The sequence below is a fragment of the Crocodylus siamensis genome, chromosome 3 (genome assembly GCF_052110815.1).
Source record: "Crocodylus siamensis isolate JL-2025a chromosome 3, ASM5211081v1, whole genome shotgun sequence".
In the NCBI taxonomy this organism is placed as follows: Eukaryota; Metazoa; Chordata; order Crocodylia; family Crocodylidae; genus Crocodylus; species Crocodylus siamensis.
The window spans coordinates 207,330,650-207,346,586 of record NC_143397.1 but is presented as its reverse complement, the minus strand read 5'-3'; the positions used below and the strand labels follow the sequence as shown (position 1 = coordinate 207,346,586).

The following is a 15,937-nucleotide window of genomic DNA, read 5'->3' as shown; positions in this document are numbered from 1 at the left end:
CTCTCCAGCAGGGGAAGTGGGTGGTGGGGGCCCTTCAGGGAGCTGCATGGCTGGGCCAGTGGGTAAGGCAGCCAGGAGATGCTGCAGGGCAGGAGGGAGCAGGGGCCTGCAGGTGGGGGGGTGAGGGGCATTGGCAGGGCCAGCGGTCAGGAGTGAGAAGCAGGACTGGGAGACCTGTGTCTTGGGAATGAGGAGCAAGTGAACCAGCAGCAGCAGGGTACTGGCATAACACTGCCCCCCGCAGTTATATACCATCCCCCTGCCAACAATAGGTGTCTTCGTTTGGACCTGGAAATACAGTAACCCTGATTTATTAGGAAGGCCTGGGCAGTAGTTGCCAGCTGTCACGCTGGCACTCACAAATCCAGCTTCGGCCAGGCTTGTTCAGGACAGGGAAGCACGTGGTCTAGGGAGACCCGAAAAGGATTTCCACCCTCATCCCGGCCCAAACCCTGCTCTTTCCGCAGGCCTGCAGGGCTGGCTGTAGGCGGTCCCGCACACAGAGCCCGGGGGCACCGCTCGGCCCGGCCCCGAGCGCGGATGCACGCTTGCGGTGGCCGGAAAAGAATTTCCCCCCCAGCCCAGCTCCGCGTTGGGGCTGCGCTGGGCACGTGACACCGCTCCACACGCCCCAGCTTTCCCACCACTCCGCTCGCGGCCCCGGCCCCCCGCAAGCGACCAGGAAGTGGGGCTAAAGGACCACCAGCAGCCCCGGGGGAAGACGGGTGGCTTCTCCTCCCTCGGGGAGGGGCCCCGCCCACAAGACGACGACGCTCTAGCCCGCCCTCCGGGCGCTCTACGGCTCTTGGCGCGGGCGACGCGCGGGGTCATGGGTCACGCACCGCCCCCCACGCGGAAGCATCATGGCGTCCCCGAGCTGGCTCCACGCCGCCGCGCGCATACGGGGTCGGCTGTTGGTGGGCGCAGCCCGGCGGAGCGGCAGCGGCAGCGGCAGCGGTAGCGGCCCGGAGGATGCGCCGGGCGGCTCCGAACCCTCACAGTCGCCAGAGGAGAAGCCAAGTAGCGTCACCAGCGCCTTGCGGGGCCAGGTGAGGGAAGGGTGGGGAGGTCACGTGACGACATAAGCCGTTGATTGGTCTGTCTCAGGGACTGGCCCTGGCGTCGCGCAGCCTCGGGGTCTGGGGGCGGGGCCTCCCCGGAGCTGCGGGCGGGGCTTGGAGCGGGGCATCCCCGAGGTGCCGGTGCCGGGCCCTGTTGGCGGGGGAAGGGGCCTTCAGCTGCGTTTGAGCGTCAGACGTGCCTAGGGTCTCGGACTCCCCAGAGCCCGCTGCCGCCCTCCTGTAGAGGAGAAGATGGGCGTGGGGGGGATGTACAGACTTCCCCCACTCCACACAGCAATATAGGGCTGCTCTGGGATGCAGGCGGGACTCTGCTGCCCAGACATGTGGTGCCTACAGTTGCAAGGTGCATTGGGGGAGTAGAAAGCCTCTGGCAGTTTCACTTGTATGCTGGGGCCCCTGAGTGGGGGGTTCCAGGTTTGGGGTGGTGGTTGGTAGCTAGGTGCTGGGGTGGGGATGTTTGGTCCCTGTTTGTGGTTCCCGCGAGTGCTCTGGGGCTGCCCAAAGGACTACCTGTTTTTGCACGTACTATAAAGCATTTAGTGTGTTTCACTTGTGCTGGTCCCAGGGCTGGCTGCAAGAGTGTAGCCCAGAGGATGAGGGACAATGATTCATTTCACACTGGGCATGGAATTGATGGCCCTTTTTTCTAAAAAGGGCCCATTGTGGAACTGCTCTGTTCCCTGTCGCTGCCCCCTACCCAGCTACACACTCAGCAATTGACAGGTGTTACAGGCACAACTACCCATCCACCTAAAGCAGAGGGTCACCTGCCCTCAGCTCCTGGCAGCCCTACTATGTTTCTGCTCTAAATGAGCCTGGCACACCCTCTCTCTTCTCCCCACTAGGGTCTATTTCCTTTGATGGGGTCCAGGCTGTTCCCTCCCATGCATGCCCAGTCAACCATATAGGTTTGGGTTAACACCCCCCTCAACAAATGCTCAGTCAGCATTTTTAAGTTAATTTTTTTGAGAAGGGGAAGCAGGAAACTGCAATTACAGGCAGTGGTATCTTTCTTGGCATCCAGCCACTTTGTGTCTTGCTCCCCATCTAGGGTGATTCTGGGGCTACTCCAGGCACTGACCCCCTGGAATGCATGATGATTTGGGTACCTTACTACCCCCCTTGTGGTGTTTTGGCAGTGGTGCAGTCTTTAAGAAGTGGGGGTCCCCACTTAGAAGCATTAGCAGTTTGTGATTGGTTCCCAATCAGTGACATTCTTGGAATAGTTCAAGCTTTGTGTCTGTCCATACCCTAAAAAGGTTCTTCTAAAAAGATTAAGAATCCATAAGGTAATTACAAGAGGAGGACTGCTCAGATGACAGATGTAAAGGGAAGAGGGAAACAAGTTTATTCTGATAGGCGGTAGACTTTAGGCTGGCAGTAGACCAGGTAGTGGCTGCAAATAGATGCCGCTTTTTTATTCTAGGATAAACCATTTATTCCCAGGACAAAATGCAGTCATTTTGACTGCAGTGTTGTCCTGACATGAATCCTGAAAGGGTTTATGAGCTGAGATGTACTAACAGTTTATCCTGGGACATTGCAAAGTGAATCTGAATGGTTACCCTGGGATTGTATCGTCTCAACAGCAAAAAAAGTGGAACTGCATTCAGTCACTTGCTAAACCCTCATTTGAAGTGTGATGTGTATGTATACATACCAATTCTGGGACATTTCTGTTCCAGGACAAACACAGGCGCAACTTGTTCATCAACACGGAGTAAGGTTTACACCTGGGGAAAAAGTGTAAAGCAGTAGAAGAGGTTTATCAATCTGAAATCTAAATAGTTTATAAAGAAAAACATATGAATAGGGGGAGGAGGTAAGGAGGAGACTGAGGGGCCAATCTGTCTGCAGATGCTGTTCATCTTGCCCATGGGGCCAAATCCATTAGCACCACTGGTCTTTTTTAAGTCTGTGGTGCTTTTGAGTTTCTGTTCCCATGCTCTTCTTATAAAGGTGCTGGAGAGATTTCCTTTGAGCACTAGAACTGTGAGGTTAGACTATTTAAGTAATTCGAAGTGTGTGATTCAAACTGGCATTGCATTTCTTGGTGGTGTGTGTGTCTTCAAGTGAGCAAATGCTGAAAGATTTGAATTTAATGTTCTGCTTATGTTGCATATTGATTTGCTTGTAAAAGTCTGAAATTACGAACACCAGCAGAGTTCCTCCCAGTTTGGTTCTGCAGTCAGATTTATGTGGGCTGGTTATGTGGCCTCCAATGGGAGTGCCGCTATCTGCTCAGATGGATCTTAGATTTGGGTCTGATTTGTCAAAATGAGTATAAAACCTTGTAGCTAGATATCACAGAATTGAACTGTTTCTACAACTTATTTTCTTGGTAAGTTATAGTTAAAGCAGGGTGATCCCAAGCATAGATGCACTAACATGGATATAAAACTTGTTTGTTTTAAGCTATTTGCATGTATGCTGGAGTTAAATCAGAAACAAGTGTGGTGGCATTAGGGTTTTGTACCAATTTGATTTCTAAATCCAACAGTCACTTGCTTTTTTGTGTAACAGTTGCAACTTTCATTATTTCTTTCTGGAAGAAAAGAACTACCTGGCAGCAATGGAGAGTGAGGATGATGCACGGTTGACTTACTAGCTGTCTGTACGTAAATTTTATACCTGCACAGCAGGTTGATAAGGCTATAAAAGCAAAACATCATCACTGACACTATATATTATTCTGTAGGCTAGGCTGTATTCAGTCCCCAGAACAGGACTGTCTAACTCCTAAGCAGTGGGGTCCACATGTCTTGGGTGGGCACAAGACCTTTGGGCTGCACAGTTTGTGGGTTGCCCTGCTGCTACACTGTCTTCCCTGCATTCTTCCTGCCTTATGGGCTTCCCTGTGCCATCCCACCACCAACATGTGGTGTTCTCTGTGACCCCCTGTTGCGTGGGCTTCCCCACACCTGAAGCAGAGGGGAGAGCAGCCCCTGGGAGGGATTTTGTGGCTGCAGCCGAACAGCTCTGCCCTAAAGGGTTGCACAGGCAGAAGGCACTTGGGACTTTTCTTTTTGATTTGGACGCCCAGTAGGAGCCCGACAGTAAGCCTCTTAAGAATTAATATCAATGGTGGACAGTGTCAACAGAAAGGGTCAAAATATGTAACTACACATATTTGTCTGAAACCTTGAGAGAGACTTGAAGGATAGCAGCTAGCATCCTGTCCTACTGCAGTCCCATTTTCAGAGAAAGAAGATGCTAGGACTTTGCTGCTTGTGGGGCTTCATTTTTAGCATCAGTCTTTGACTTGCAGTTCTTGGATGCTTATGAGGCTGCCTTTCCACCACTCTCTTGTCTTCCAGAAGGGTGGTACTTATTTTCTTGTCCTGTTCCATGCAGCCACAAAGAATCCACTTGGCACCTAACCTTCAGGTACAGGTGGTCCTCAGACCTATGACACAATTGGTTCCTGAAAACTGGGTCTTGTAGCCAGTCTCCCTGCTGTAGGAGTGCCATGGCTGCAGCTGCCTGAGGCCCCTAGGACCCCAGGTAAGGCTGTTGGGGGCCAGTACAGTTGCTGGCCCCAGTCTCCCCTGCCTCACCTGCGGTAACCTGCTGTGCACCATAGTATGTATGGCACGGTCATTCCCCAGGGACAAGTAGCAGCGGCACAAGGTGTGCTGCTGCTGCTTGTTCCTTGGGAAATAAATGTTCCTGCTTGTCTGGACATGCCCTTAGTCTTCCCTTCTCCATACCAAATGACCCCAGTTTTTCCAACCTTTATTAGTATGCCATGTTCTCTAGTCTTCCAATCTTCTTTGTTTCCTTCCTGTGGATCTGTACCAGTTTGTCCATCTCTTTCTTGAGCTGCAGTGCCCAAAACTGCCCAAAACACATTACTCCTGGTAAGGCCTTAGCAGTGCTCAGTAGAGTGTAAGCTGAATCTCCTGTGACTGGTATATAGTATCCTTGTTAATATATTCAGTATGCTATTTGCTTTTTTGGCACTAGTGTTACACTGATGGCAGATGCTCACCATATGATACGCTATAACCCAAAGGTCCCTTTCTACCTTGTAGTATGGCAGCTTAGGCTCTGCATTTTCTATTTGTGCATTTGACTGTTCCACCTTATTCTTCTAATTTATATTGTCCTACATTTTCTTCAGATTTTTCCACTTTATTAAGGCCATTTTGAATACTAATTCGATTCTCTAAGTGTGTGCTTCCTTACCTTATTTAGTGATATCTGTTGTATACTTAATACCATCTTCCTCTGTCTAAAAGCTCATCAATGTGTCAAGTGGGTCATTTTAATCCTTTTCTAGAATCTACCTGAAGATTCTATTAACTTTCTGGAGTGGTTATTTTTTTTCCTCTCCTTTGGAATTTCTGAGAAAAATTACATTAATTTGATAAGTGGAACAGTATGACTCTAGAAGCATCTCTTGAATTTTGTGACAGTGCTGCTTGATAGGCAATGATCCTTTTTGGCACATGCAAAAATGACAAATGCTAACAATCCAATGTAATCTAACATTGACATGGACTTCAGCACTGCTAAGTTTTAGAAGCATTACATTAATAATGATTATCTTTGTTAGGTAGTTTTCTATATATTTCATACATGACAGCAGATGCATAATGTTGACATTTCTCCCTGGTCAGACATTGCAACTGTTTTTTTTCACTTTATTGCTATTGTTATTAGGCATTGTACTCCTGCATTTTTCTTTTTAATTCCCATTTTATACATTTTTTAAAAAGAAAATTTACATGGGGAGTGGGGAGCTTTACTGCATTTGTTATAAGTGGTCAGATTTATTCCAATAATATTTTGTGCCAATATTTCGCTTTATTAGCTTAAAGAGCTAATAAATATGCAGCTACGGTCAGGAGTATATTTGTGTGTGTTTTTTGTGTGCACTAGTATAATACACTCACTGAATATTCTTTTCAGTATTTTATTAAAAACAATATTAACACCCAATGTTTCAGAAACGACAAGGCAGACCAGTCTCGACGGACATGTGTACAAAATCATGTTAAAGATATTCTCTTTTTTCTTTTTCTTAAGAAAATCTGTTTAGAATTCCATACTTAACTGCCCCCCCCACACTTTTATACACTGGCTTTCTTTTATGCATGTTGGAGTTAAGTCTGCTTAAAATTTATGGAGCTTTGGCTGTTAGGAAAGTAAGTGCTGAGTAGTTTTATATTGGTGTAGGTAGAGAAGCAAAAGTGTGGTGGGTGACTTTACTCCTTTTTATGGCTTTTCAGCATTTGTGGAAAATGTGAGGCAGAGCAGAGCAATTTTAATAATAAATGTAGTCTTTTGGTACCTGATAGACTAAATAAAGAGTAATATGGTTTTATAAACAAAAAGTGAATAACTGAAGGTTTGCTGTTGATTGTCTTTAAGTGGAAATTAGGGGTGTACCAATACCGATGGCCAATTATTAACCAGCCATATTGGCCAATACCAATCCGGTTGCTGATATGTAGCCCAACAGCTTGGAGAGCAGCATCCGGCTGGTAAGTCTGTGGGAGGAAAGGGACGTGGGGCTGGGCAGATTGAGGTCTTCATGGTGAGAAGGGAGGGGGCTGGGGCTGGGGCAGGGGCAGGGGCAGGTGCTACCTAGCTGCTCAGGGACAGAGCTATGGGCGGTTTGTCAGGGGGGCTGCTCTCATGGCTGTGTGCACCCTAGGGGAGGCATGGGGGGTGTGTGCCCCCAGATTTGCACACAGGGTGGGAGCGAGCTGCCCCCTTGGGGCTCTGCCAGCTTCTTCCAAGTGGGAGGCTAGGCTGGAACTACAGGTGGGGGAAGGGCGGACACAGTGGCACTGGGAGGGGGTGCTTTGGGGTGAGCTACAGCCAACCCAAAATTTACCATAGGCCCGTCCTCCCTCCTCCCCAGTGCCACCGCCCGTCCCACCTCTGCCCCCACCCGCCCTAAGTGTAGCCTTGGCACAGCCCCCCTGCTGGGAAGAAGCTGGCTCAGCACTGGCCCCAAGCACACAGCCTGCCCTCATCCCAAATACAAATCCAGGGGGCATGTACCCCCCTCCTGGCAGTGCACACAGCAGCTGGAGCTGCCCCCTCACCCCCCCCAGAGGAGCCACCTATGGTTCCATCCCATTCCCCAGCCCAGCTGGGCAGCGTCTACTCCTGTCCCACTCCCTCCCTTACTGTGGGGACATCGATGTGCCCCTTCCTCCCCATAGACTTAGTGGCTGGATGCTGGTTTCCAAGCTGCTGAGTTGCACTCCTGGCCACATGCATGCTGGAGCTTCTTGCATGCATGGGGCATTTATCAGTGATATTATTGGCCACATCGGCCAAAAAAGCCAGTTGCTGATAATGTCAATTTTCCTTTTATGTTGGAATAGTGTAATAAAGATTATGTTGGAATAGTGTAATCATTTTTATACTGGAAGTCTCCAAAGCGTGGCCCCTCTTCAGGGCTCCAGAAATATTTGTATGCAGCCTATAAAGGGACTTTAACTGAAATGGATCATCAGCCAGTCTGAAACCATTGATTATTTAGTAGTAGTTGAATGACAAGTCTTAACAGGAGTACTGTGATTCTCCTTATTGTACATTTGTATATGTAAGGCATTTCATGTTACATCCTATTGAACACAAAGGCATTGCCCTGCAAACTCGTTTTCTTATACAGCCCTCAGCATGGTGGACCTCCATGAACAAAAATTTGGCACGTTATGAACAACTTTGATTAATATTCTACTGTGTCCTATTAGGAAATGTAAAATCAAATTCATGTTACATTTAGGCAAAAGTTTGGGAGGTTTCAAACTTTTGTTTTATTTAAAAAGTATTTACCAAAGTGCTTCTGCCCTTGGATCTAGTCGTTTCTCTCTCAACTTTAATAGACTTTGAATTGTTGAGGGAGAGAAATCACTAATTATTACCTCTTTTGCAACCACAAGGTGGAGGTAGTTGAGCAAAGAAATGTTTTGTGTAATTAGACTCACTTTAATTTTACTACAGCAGAGGGCATCAGTTCTTTTAAGAACTGATGGTAGAAATTGGAACCTCTGGTGGGGAAAAATACAGGACGCTTAAAGTGTTTTCTTTTTGGTCACCTATTTTGTAACATTTTGTAATTGTAAATAACTAGCGGTGAGATTTTAAAAACTGCTCATGATTTAGGAGCATATATTTTATTTAGAAGTCAATGGCACATTCAGTAGAATGTGTCATCCTTAAGCATTTTTGAAATGTCAGCCTTAAACTTCATCCCATCTTTGTTTTTAGTTGCTTGCCAAAGTTAATGATTCTATCGCATATATATGTTTGTTAATAATTATTCTGATTACCATTGCATCCAACTTGTTTAACGTGTAAGTCCTACTTTTTGACCTCCAAATCATTGCATTTTTAGGTAAGTGAGTGTGTGTTTGTGTGTGTAAGTGAACAAACAACAAAATCCTTGTCCCTTTTGGCAGATTACAATTAAGTCTACTTACACAAGCACAATCATATATGTAGCATAATGTTTACTTTCTTGAGCATGTTGGAGATAGGTATGACAAGTACACAAGATAATATATATTAAGTATATAATGTTTCAGTGGAATGATTGCTAGACCATAGTTATAATTATAAATTAATATCGGGGGTAGTGAATTGCTGATATGTTAAACAGCTTTTCAGAGTAATGCATCCAGAAATGTAGTGACTGCAGTTTCAAAGAGTTGTATGTGATTTTTTTGGAATATCTATTTTCAAAATGGTTTAGAACATACATTTAGGTGCTTTGTCTCAGGCTTCTTGGATTGTTTCACAGGTGTGTTATGGGGAGTATGAAAAAGTGAAGTACTAATTAGCGTGTATGTGAAAGGGTCGTCAGGATGTATTTTTGTGCATTTTTTAATGAAACTTACAGGATTTTGAAGGGGAGAGGAGTGAAAGATTGCAGAGAGATGTGTTGATTTCATGCAGTCATATCTTATAAGAACTCTGACATTTATAGATGGGGGGGGAAACTTGCAAAACAAAAAAAGAATTAAAGTTCATTTTAAATTTGTTCCTCATTTAGGAGATTAAGGTTTGTAGGAAATAATATGCCTTTTTATTATGACAGTTCTTTTTAAGGGAGAGTAAGATGTATTTGTATTTGTTAAAGTGAAAGTGTTCCCCATGTTTTCTACAATAACTCAATATTATTTGTTAAGCTAATGGATATTAAAAGTTATGATTTCAAGAAAATCATCATGCTTTGAATGTGATTTTATTTTTTTGTAAGCAGGTGTAAATACTTGCATGAAATTGGTATTTCTATATAATCCTATTTTTTCTTTGTATTAAAAATAATCTGTGTAAATTGGTTTTTAAAAAGGCAAGCAGACCATTATGATTTTATTCATTCTATAATCTTTAGAAACCAAAAAGAAATTGCTTGATGTTGATGAAAATGTTGCCTTGTTTTTATAATGACCTTTTTTTCAAGTACTACTTGTTAGTATGGTTGTTTCTCTTCTCTGAATCCTATAAACATTTTTTTTTATTATTCTGAAGAATCCAGAGAGCTACAGACGACACTTGTCTAAAAAAGCACTTTTGCTCCATTACAAGTTTTTATGAACCCTTTAGGGTCCCAGCCAACACTCAAACAGCTGAAACTGCTGACTAATCAGGAACAGAGCTTCCTACGAGATGGAGTGAGAGGAGCTGGAGTGTGGTACCTTAACCTGGGAGTTGGTCCTATCTTACCAGTAATAAGACTGCACACTCATGCAAGTTGAGGTATGGCTGCTCTGGAGAGCTGCATATGTCTTATACCTGAGTCCGAACCAATGCTGCAATTCATGGGTTTAGTAGTAGGATTTCTAATAGTTGCTTTAGAAATTGGTTTGCAGTTTTGGGGGAAATTATCTGTTCTTTCTGGATACCTTTGGAAGTGTCATAGCCTTCTGATACCATCAGTTGAGGCACTCCTAGCTTTTCAAATTCCACACTTAAATCTATTCCAGGCAAGAACCAAGTTAGGGATTCACTGGCTAAGCTGCTCCTAACTTGGCACTGAAGCATTTATGCATCAGGATAACCGTTCTAGGAGACCCTGGATCGTGGAATCACAGTACTGAAAGGTATCCCAAAGGTCGTGTACTCCAGCTCCTCCGCAGATATAGGATTTGTTGTTTCTGAATCATCCCAGATCGAGTTCTGCCTAACTTCTTTTTGAAAGTCTCTACTTACAGAGATTCCACAATTTCTTTAGGCAGTGAGTTCCATTGTCTTACTGTACTTGCAGTTGGAATGTTTTTTATGAGATCTGATCTAAATCTGCTTTGCTGCAGTTTAAACCCATTGCTACATGTCCTGTCCACTGTGGCAAGGAAGAACAGTGTTTCTCTCTTGTGTATGATAGCCTTTCACATAATTGAAAGCTATCATGTCTTCCTCCTCACCCCACACTCCATCAGTCTCCTTTTTCTCCTTGTTCCTTCAGCCTTTCCTCATTCAGCTTGCTTTTCAACCCCCTTACCTTTATCACTTGTCACTAGTCTTCCTCCAGTTTCTCTACGTTTCATAACTTTTCAACTGCAGTTTCTGCAATAACTGGATTGACCATTATATAAACAAGCTCTTCTGGTGTAAGACAGATCCCAGTGTGTCTGAGGATCACCTTATCGTGCTAATCTAGGATGACTAGTAGTGACTTCAGAGCTGGCATATGAGGAAGCAACCCTTCATGGAACCATGAGAGAAGCTTGTCCCAAACCTCCAGCACTAGAAAACACACGTTAGGAGACCGTGTTGGTCTAGAAGCAGGTTGTGGTGTCCCTCAGGAACTTATTCCTCCAGACTTTCTCAGTTTTATGGTCAACAAGTTAGCATGTTAGTATATAAATCAGCGGTGCATGTTGTTGGTGATTTGTAAGTTGATTCACACTATTGTTTAAGCCTTCAGTATTGTGGTCGTGGATAGAAGTAATATGTCTAAAATATTGGCTCATGTTTGAGAATAGGGTTCCAGACCTGTTGCGACCACTGATAACTCTTGTAAGGTCCATAGTTTGTTTATTGGAACAAGCAGGTAAATGTCAGCCAGAAGAAGGTGCCATTCTGTACTCTACCTCTCATCAACTAAGATCATCAGTGATGTATGGACAAGGTATGTATCGCCAGGTATTGAGTTTGGATATTTACCTGTTGGGACAAGCAAAGACTGATCAATATGATGATCATAGAATCAGTGAGTTGGAAGGGACCTAGACAGATCATCTAGTCCGACCCCCTGCCATGGGCAGGAAGGAGCACTGGGGGTGGGAGGGGTCATAAGAAACTATCCAGTCTCCTCTTGAAGATGATGTTGCCCCCTGTTGTTTTAGGGGGCCCTGATGCCTCCCTCTTTTCATGGCTAATGGAACTCCAGCCTGGCTTCAAAAGACAAGGTAAAAGATGGTTTAATTAAACCTGTAACATTTCGATGGTGGAGTGTGTATTTAGCAAGCCATTAAGACGATACTACCTTCAAAACCATTTGGATGCCTTGTGAACATGGACAAATGCAACTTTTAACAACATTAAAAGGGGATGGGAAGCTGCCATTTGGAAACACCCATTAGCTGTCATAATCTAACTGTTACATGTATATGACCTGTAGCTAACTGCCCTGATGGTGACCCTGAATGAAACAGAGTAAAAGCTGAAGAGTTTTCACTATGTTTGTATTACTACAGAATCACTTGGGTATAAGAGTTGTACCATAATTCTTATGTTTGTATCTTGTGTATCAGTGTAGTTATTAAATCTCTTTATACTCTGTATGGCCAGTGCTGTTTATATTATTGTGGCTCATGGTGTACTGCGCAGCACCTGTAAACATATAGGGAAGCCTTAATCTTATTAATTTTTTTTTAATTTGCAAAGATTAATTGCAAAGTTAGTTAAAAAAATACTAGTTGCATGTTGAATTTTTTCCCTCTTTGCGATACAGGAAACCCTCGTTATTCACAGGCTCGGCATTCACGGTTTCAAATATTTGTGAATGCCGAACCTGCATTGTAATACGCTTAAAGGAGCGCCTTGGGAGCTCTGTGCTTGCTACTGCTGGGCTCCTGCTATTGCCAAAGCAGCCGTGCCTCCTGCCCCCGCCCCCCCCTCAGCTGCTGGGGGCACTGAGTTCATGAACGCAGACGGTGTTCATGAACACAGTGCCTTATGCGTGGATTTCGCCATTTGCAGGAGATTATGAGAACGTACCCCCCGCATGTGGCGAGGGCTACCTGTACATTTTGCCTTATAGGTGGAATGTACAAATGAACAAGAAGTGTAGTGGCTTCTTCCTCAGCAACATCTCAACCAATCCCATATCACGTAGAAACCTCTATAACAATTTTATTGATCATAACCCAGAACTCCTCTCCTGCTATACTACAATACCCCTGTGGTGGTAATAAAGGTTGTGGCTAGCATTTAACAGGCTGTAGATTTGGTGGTTGCCTTGGAAACAGGTCGTTAGAAAATTGACACTGGATACTTGCTAGCCAGCTTGGCTGCATAGACTGTCCTGGGGCTCATCTACACTATAGCGCTTCTGCTGTTATAATGATTCTGTCATAGTCGTAACAGCAGTCCCATAGTGAAAATCCATCTATCCTGATAGACAGTAGTTTTTCTTTCACCTGTATATTTGCCTAGCCAACAGAACCCCACTTCCAGTGTCATAGTGGGGTCCACACCCAGAGATTTGTTGACATAGCTGTCTTGGTTAAAGGGTTTGATCTTTTCATGCCCCAGCTACTTGTGTCCAGGTTCATTCACTCCTTCTCATCAATAATGTGTCCTAATGCTATCTTTCCTGACATGTGTCATGCCTAAGAAAAGAGCCCTCCACAGAGGCAGGGAGGACAGGAATGGTGGGAGCTGCAGCCAGTGTAGGATGGCACACCTCTCACCAATTTACACTTTTTAGTGTATGTGCATGAATGTAATATGGGGAGAGAAAAATCCCTGTACTATATTATTTTGTAACACTCTTGAACAAAACTTTGACTTCACTGAAACCATTAGGAACTTCATTAGCGTTATATCTTTATAAAGTGGGAACGCTTCTCTCACTGTAATGAAAACCTTCTATTCTGGGTTGTGATATTTTTCAGATAATTAAATGTTTATAAATGTTAATGTTAAAATTATTACTTTTCCTCCTCTGTTCCTAGTGTTCTTTTCTCATTCACTATTCTTTCCAACATAAATTACTCTTATTAAATAACAATTGTAGCAGTACATGTGTACAACTGTAGCAGTACATACCTACGTGTAGCAGTACATTTTTTTTCTAGTCAGGCATTCTTCCACCCCTCCTTCTCCCGCACAGCAGTGATCTCCCAGCCATAGCTCGTGGGTACCATGCTTGGTAGCTGTAGCAAAGCTTTTTTTTTCTCAACAGGTACATATTCAACATGGTTAGTAAAGAATGATGTTCATGGATAAATGAAACTTGAAATTCACTATTTAATTAAAATTTTCTAAATCAGTAGTTCTTAGAAATAATCTGCAGTGGTGGGCATCTCTCCACATGGGTACTCCACATATAGGAGCTCCAGCATAGGGAGGTAGCATGACCATGTGATTTTTCTGTGCTAAAAAACCTAAAATCTGTGATTAAAATTAAGGCCCTTACCATAGCCCTGCTTGTGCCCCTTGCCCAATATCCACAGCCTCTGTTCCTCCAGCCCTGCCAGAGGGGGCCCCCAGCTGCCGTGGCTGTAGACCCAGGTCTGCAGCCCCGCTCCCCTGCTGTGGGCTAGGGCAGGCCAGCTCCCCAACACCACGTGCACTCCCAGAGGGGATAGGGGACCCGCACCCCCCCCCCGAGATCTATATGCAGGGTAGGTGTGGGCTCAGGCTCCTGTCCTGCTTCCCTTCCCTGGGGTCTCCAGAGCCTGATGGGCACAACCTGGTGCAGCCGGGGACAGCGAGGCCATGCAGGTAGCTCCTCGCTGCTGCTCATACTCCTCTCCCCCTCCCTGGTGACATGCCTGCTGCTGCTTTGAAGGGCACAGCCCTGCGCTGCTGCCCTCGCTGCAGCCCTGCACGCAGAAGTCGCGTTGCTGGGGCAGCAGGGGAGAGGACAAGCAGCAGTGGGGAGATCCCTGCATGACTTTGCTGCTGCTTGCTGTGCTGGGTCGCGCACGCCAGGCTCTGGAGGCCCCAGGGAAGGGAAGCAGGGTGGCAGGAAACAGCGGCTAGCAGTTTTGCATGACTCCCTACCATCCTGCTTCCCTCCTGTGATGCCCAAGGAGCCCAGCAAGTGTGATCTGGCATGGCAGGCAGCAGTGCAGCCACGTGGGAATCTTCTTGCCACTGCTTGGCTCCCGCCCACCCCCTGCTTGCTACGCTGGTGATGCGCCTTCTGCGTGTGAGGCTGTAGTGGCAGCAGCGTGGGGCTGCACCCCTCAAAGCAGCACCATGCACAGAAGGCACATCGCCAGGGCAGCAGGGGGGTAGGGGAGAAGCAAGTAGAACCCTGTGTGGCCCTGCTGTCCCCAGTTGTGCCATGTCATGCCTGCTGGGCTCTGGAAGCCCCAGGGGAGGGAAACGGGACAGGAGCCCGAGCCTGCATCCTGCACCTGCTCTGGGTACAGATCTGGGGGGGCATGGATCCTGCCTGCCCCCTGGGAGTGTGTGTGGCAGTGGGGAGTCGGCCCGCTCCGTTGCCCTCCCTTGGACGAGCCACTTGTGGGCCCCATCCTGCTCCCTGCTGGGGCCCTGTAGCCATGCATTGTGGCCCTGTGCCCTGAGCACCAAGCCCCACCCAGCTGGGTAGCAGTCTCAGCCCTGCCAAGCTTCCTCTCCCCTGCACTTACCTGCCAGAACTGCTCTGCAGGCTGCCTGGGGCCACGTGTGTGCCCATACACATAGTGCCCCCTGTCTCGCTCTTCCTCCCACTCCCTCCCAGCTCCCTGCATGGTGGATCTCTGCCAGCCTGCAGGGAGCTCATTGCAAATGGCAAAATCTGCAAGTTTCTCTTGTAAAACAAGAAATCCCTGTTTGCCTCTGTAAAAGGTAAAATCTGCAGTTTACTCTGGTTTTCCCTGGGAAACAGGAAAACCTGGATCCCTATTCGTTAGATTAGAGCAGGGGTTGTCAACCAGGGGTATGGGCAGGGCCATCCAGCACTCTGTGCTGCCATGCACTGCTTCCCTGTGCCCAAGTACCCCTGCTTCACGCCTGGCCGCTGCCCCCCCACCCTGCTTATCAATTGGCCGCTGGGGGGATGCCCCCCTGCTTATCAACTGGCTCCCAATGGACCCCTGCCCTGCTCTGTGCCCAGAAGGGGATACAGTCCAGGGCGGGTACCCACCAGAAGGGATATACTCCTTAAAGTTTGAAAACCCCTGATAAGGAGGGTAGGTGGGCCATGAGGAAGCACGTTTGGGCAGGGGGATGGGTAGGCCAAGAAATTGAAGACATTGAGAACCGTTGATCAAAATGATCTCACTTTGCCTTTTAGTCCTGCTGGAATGATGTAGACATTTCAGTAAGAAAGGAATTAGTATATTACCTTTTGTATCTTTTTCTGAAATTGTGTTGTGACAGCTGTGTTCTTCTTTTAAACATTTTTGATCTGTGCTATATTCTATACCTTCTCATCTCCTGCACAGTGCTGTGCTATTTGGTTTTTTTTGAAAAAGCTGAAATTTTTCTGTAGCCACTCTGTTCTGTCCTCTGGATCCATGTTGTATTCTTTCTTTATACATGAATTTTGTGATGGAAAAATGTTGGTAATATATTGTTAAATACAAATTATTAGAATGTGTTGCTACTGTATAACTTTAAGAGAAATAAACTGTACTACCCTGTGTTGTGTTTCCTTATAAACACAGTAATTGTTAATTTTGGGATTTTTAGCTGGACATTAAAAT

The 15,937-nt window shown here is 46.1% G+C and overlaps 1 protein-coding gene across 1 annotated transcript in view; it reads left to right on the top strand.

Annotated features, from left to right (window-relative positions):
- Positions 1 to 611: 611 nt before the first annotated feature.
- Positions 612 to 15,937, top strand: part of MRPS28 (mitochondrial ribosomal protein S28) — a 138,007-nt gene continuing 122,681 nt past the window's right edge. Inside the window, exon 1 of the mRNA XM_090040229.1 lies at positions 612 to 1,049. Coding sequence (XP_089896355.1) covers positions 864 to 1,049 — 186 coding nt within the window. The 5' untranslated portion in view covers positions 612 to 863. The remainder of the gene's footprint in view (positions 1,050 to 15,937) is intronic.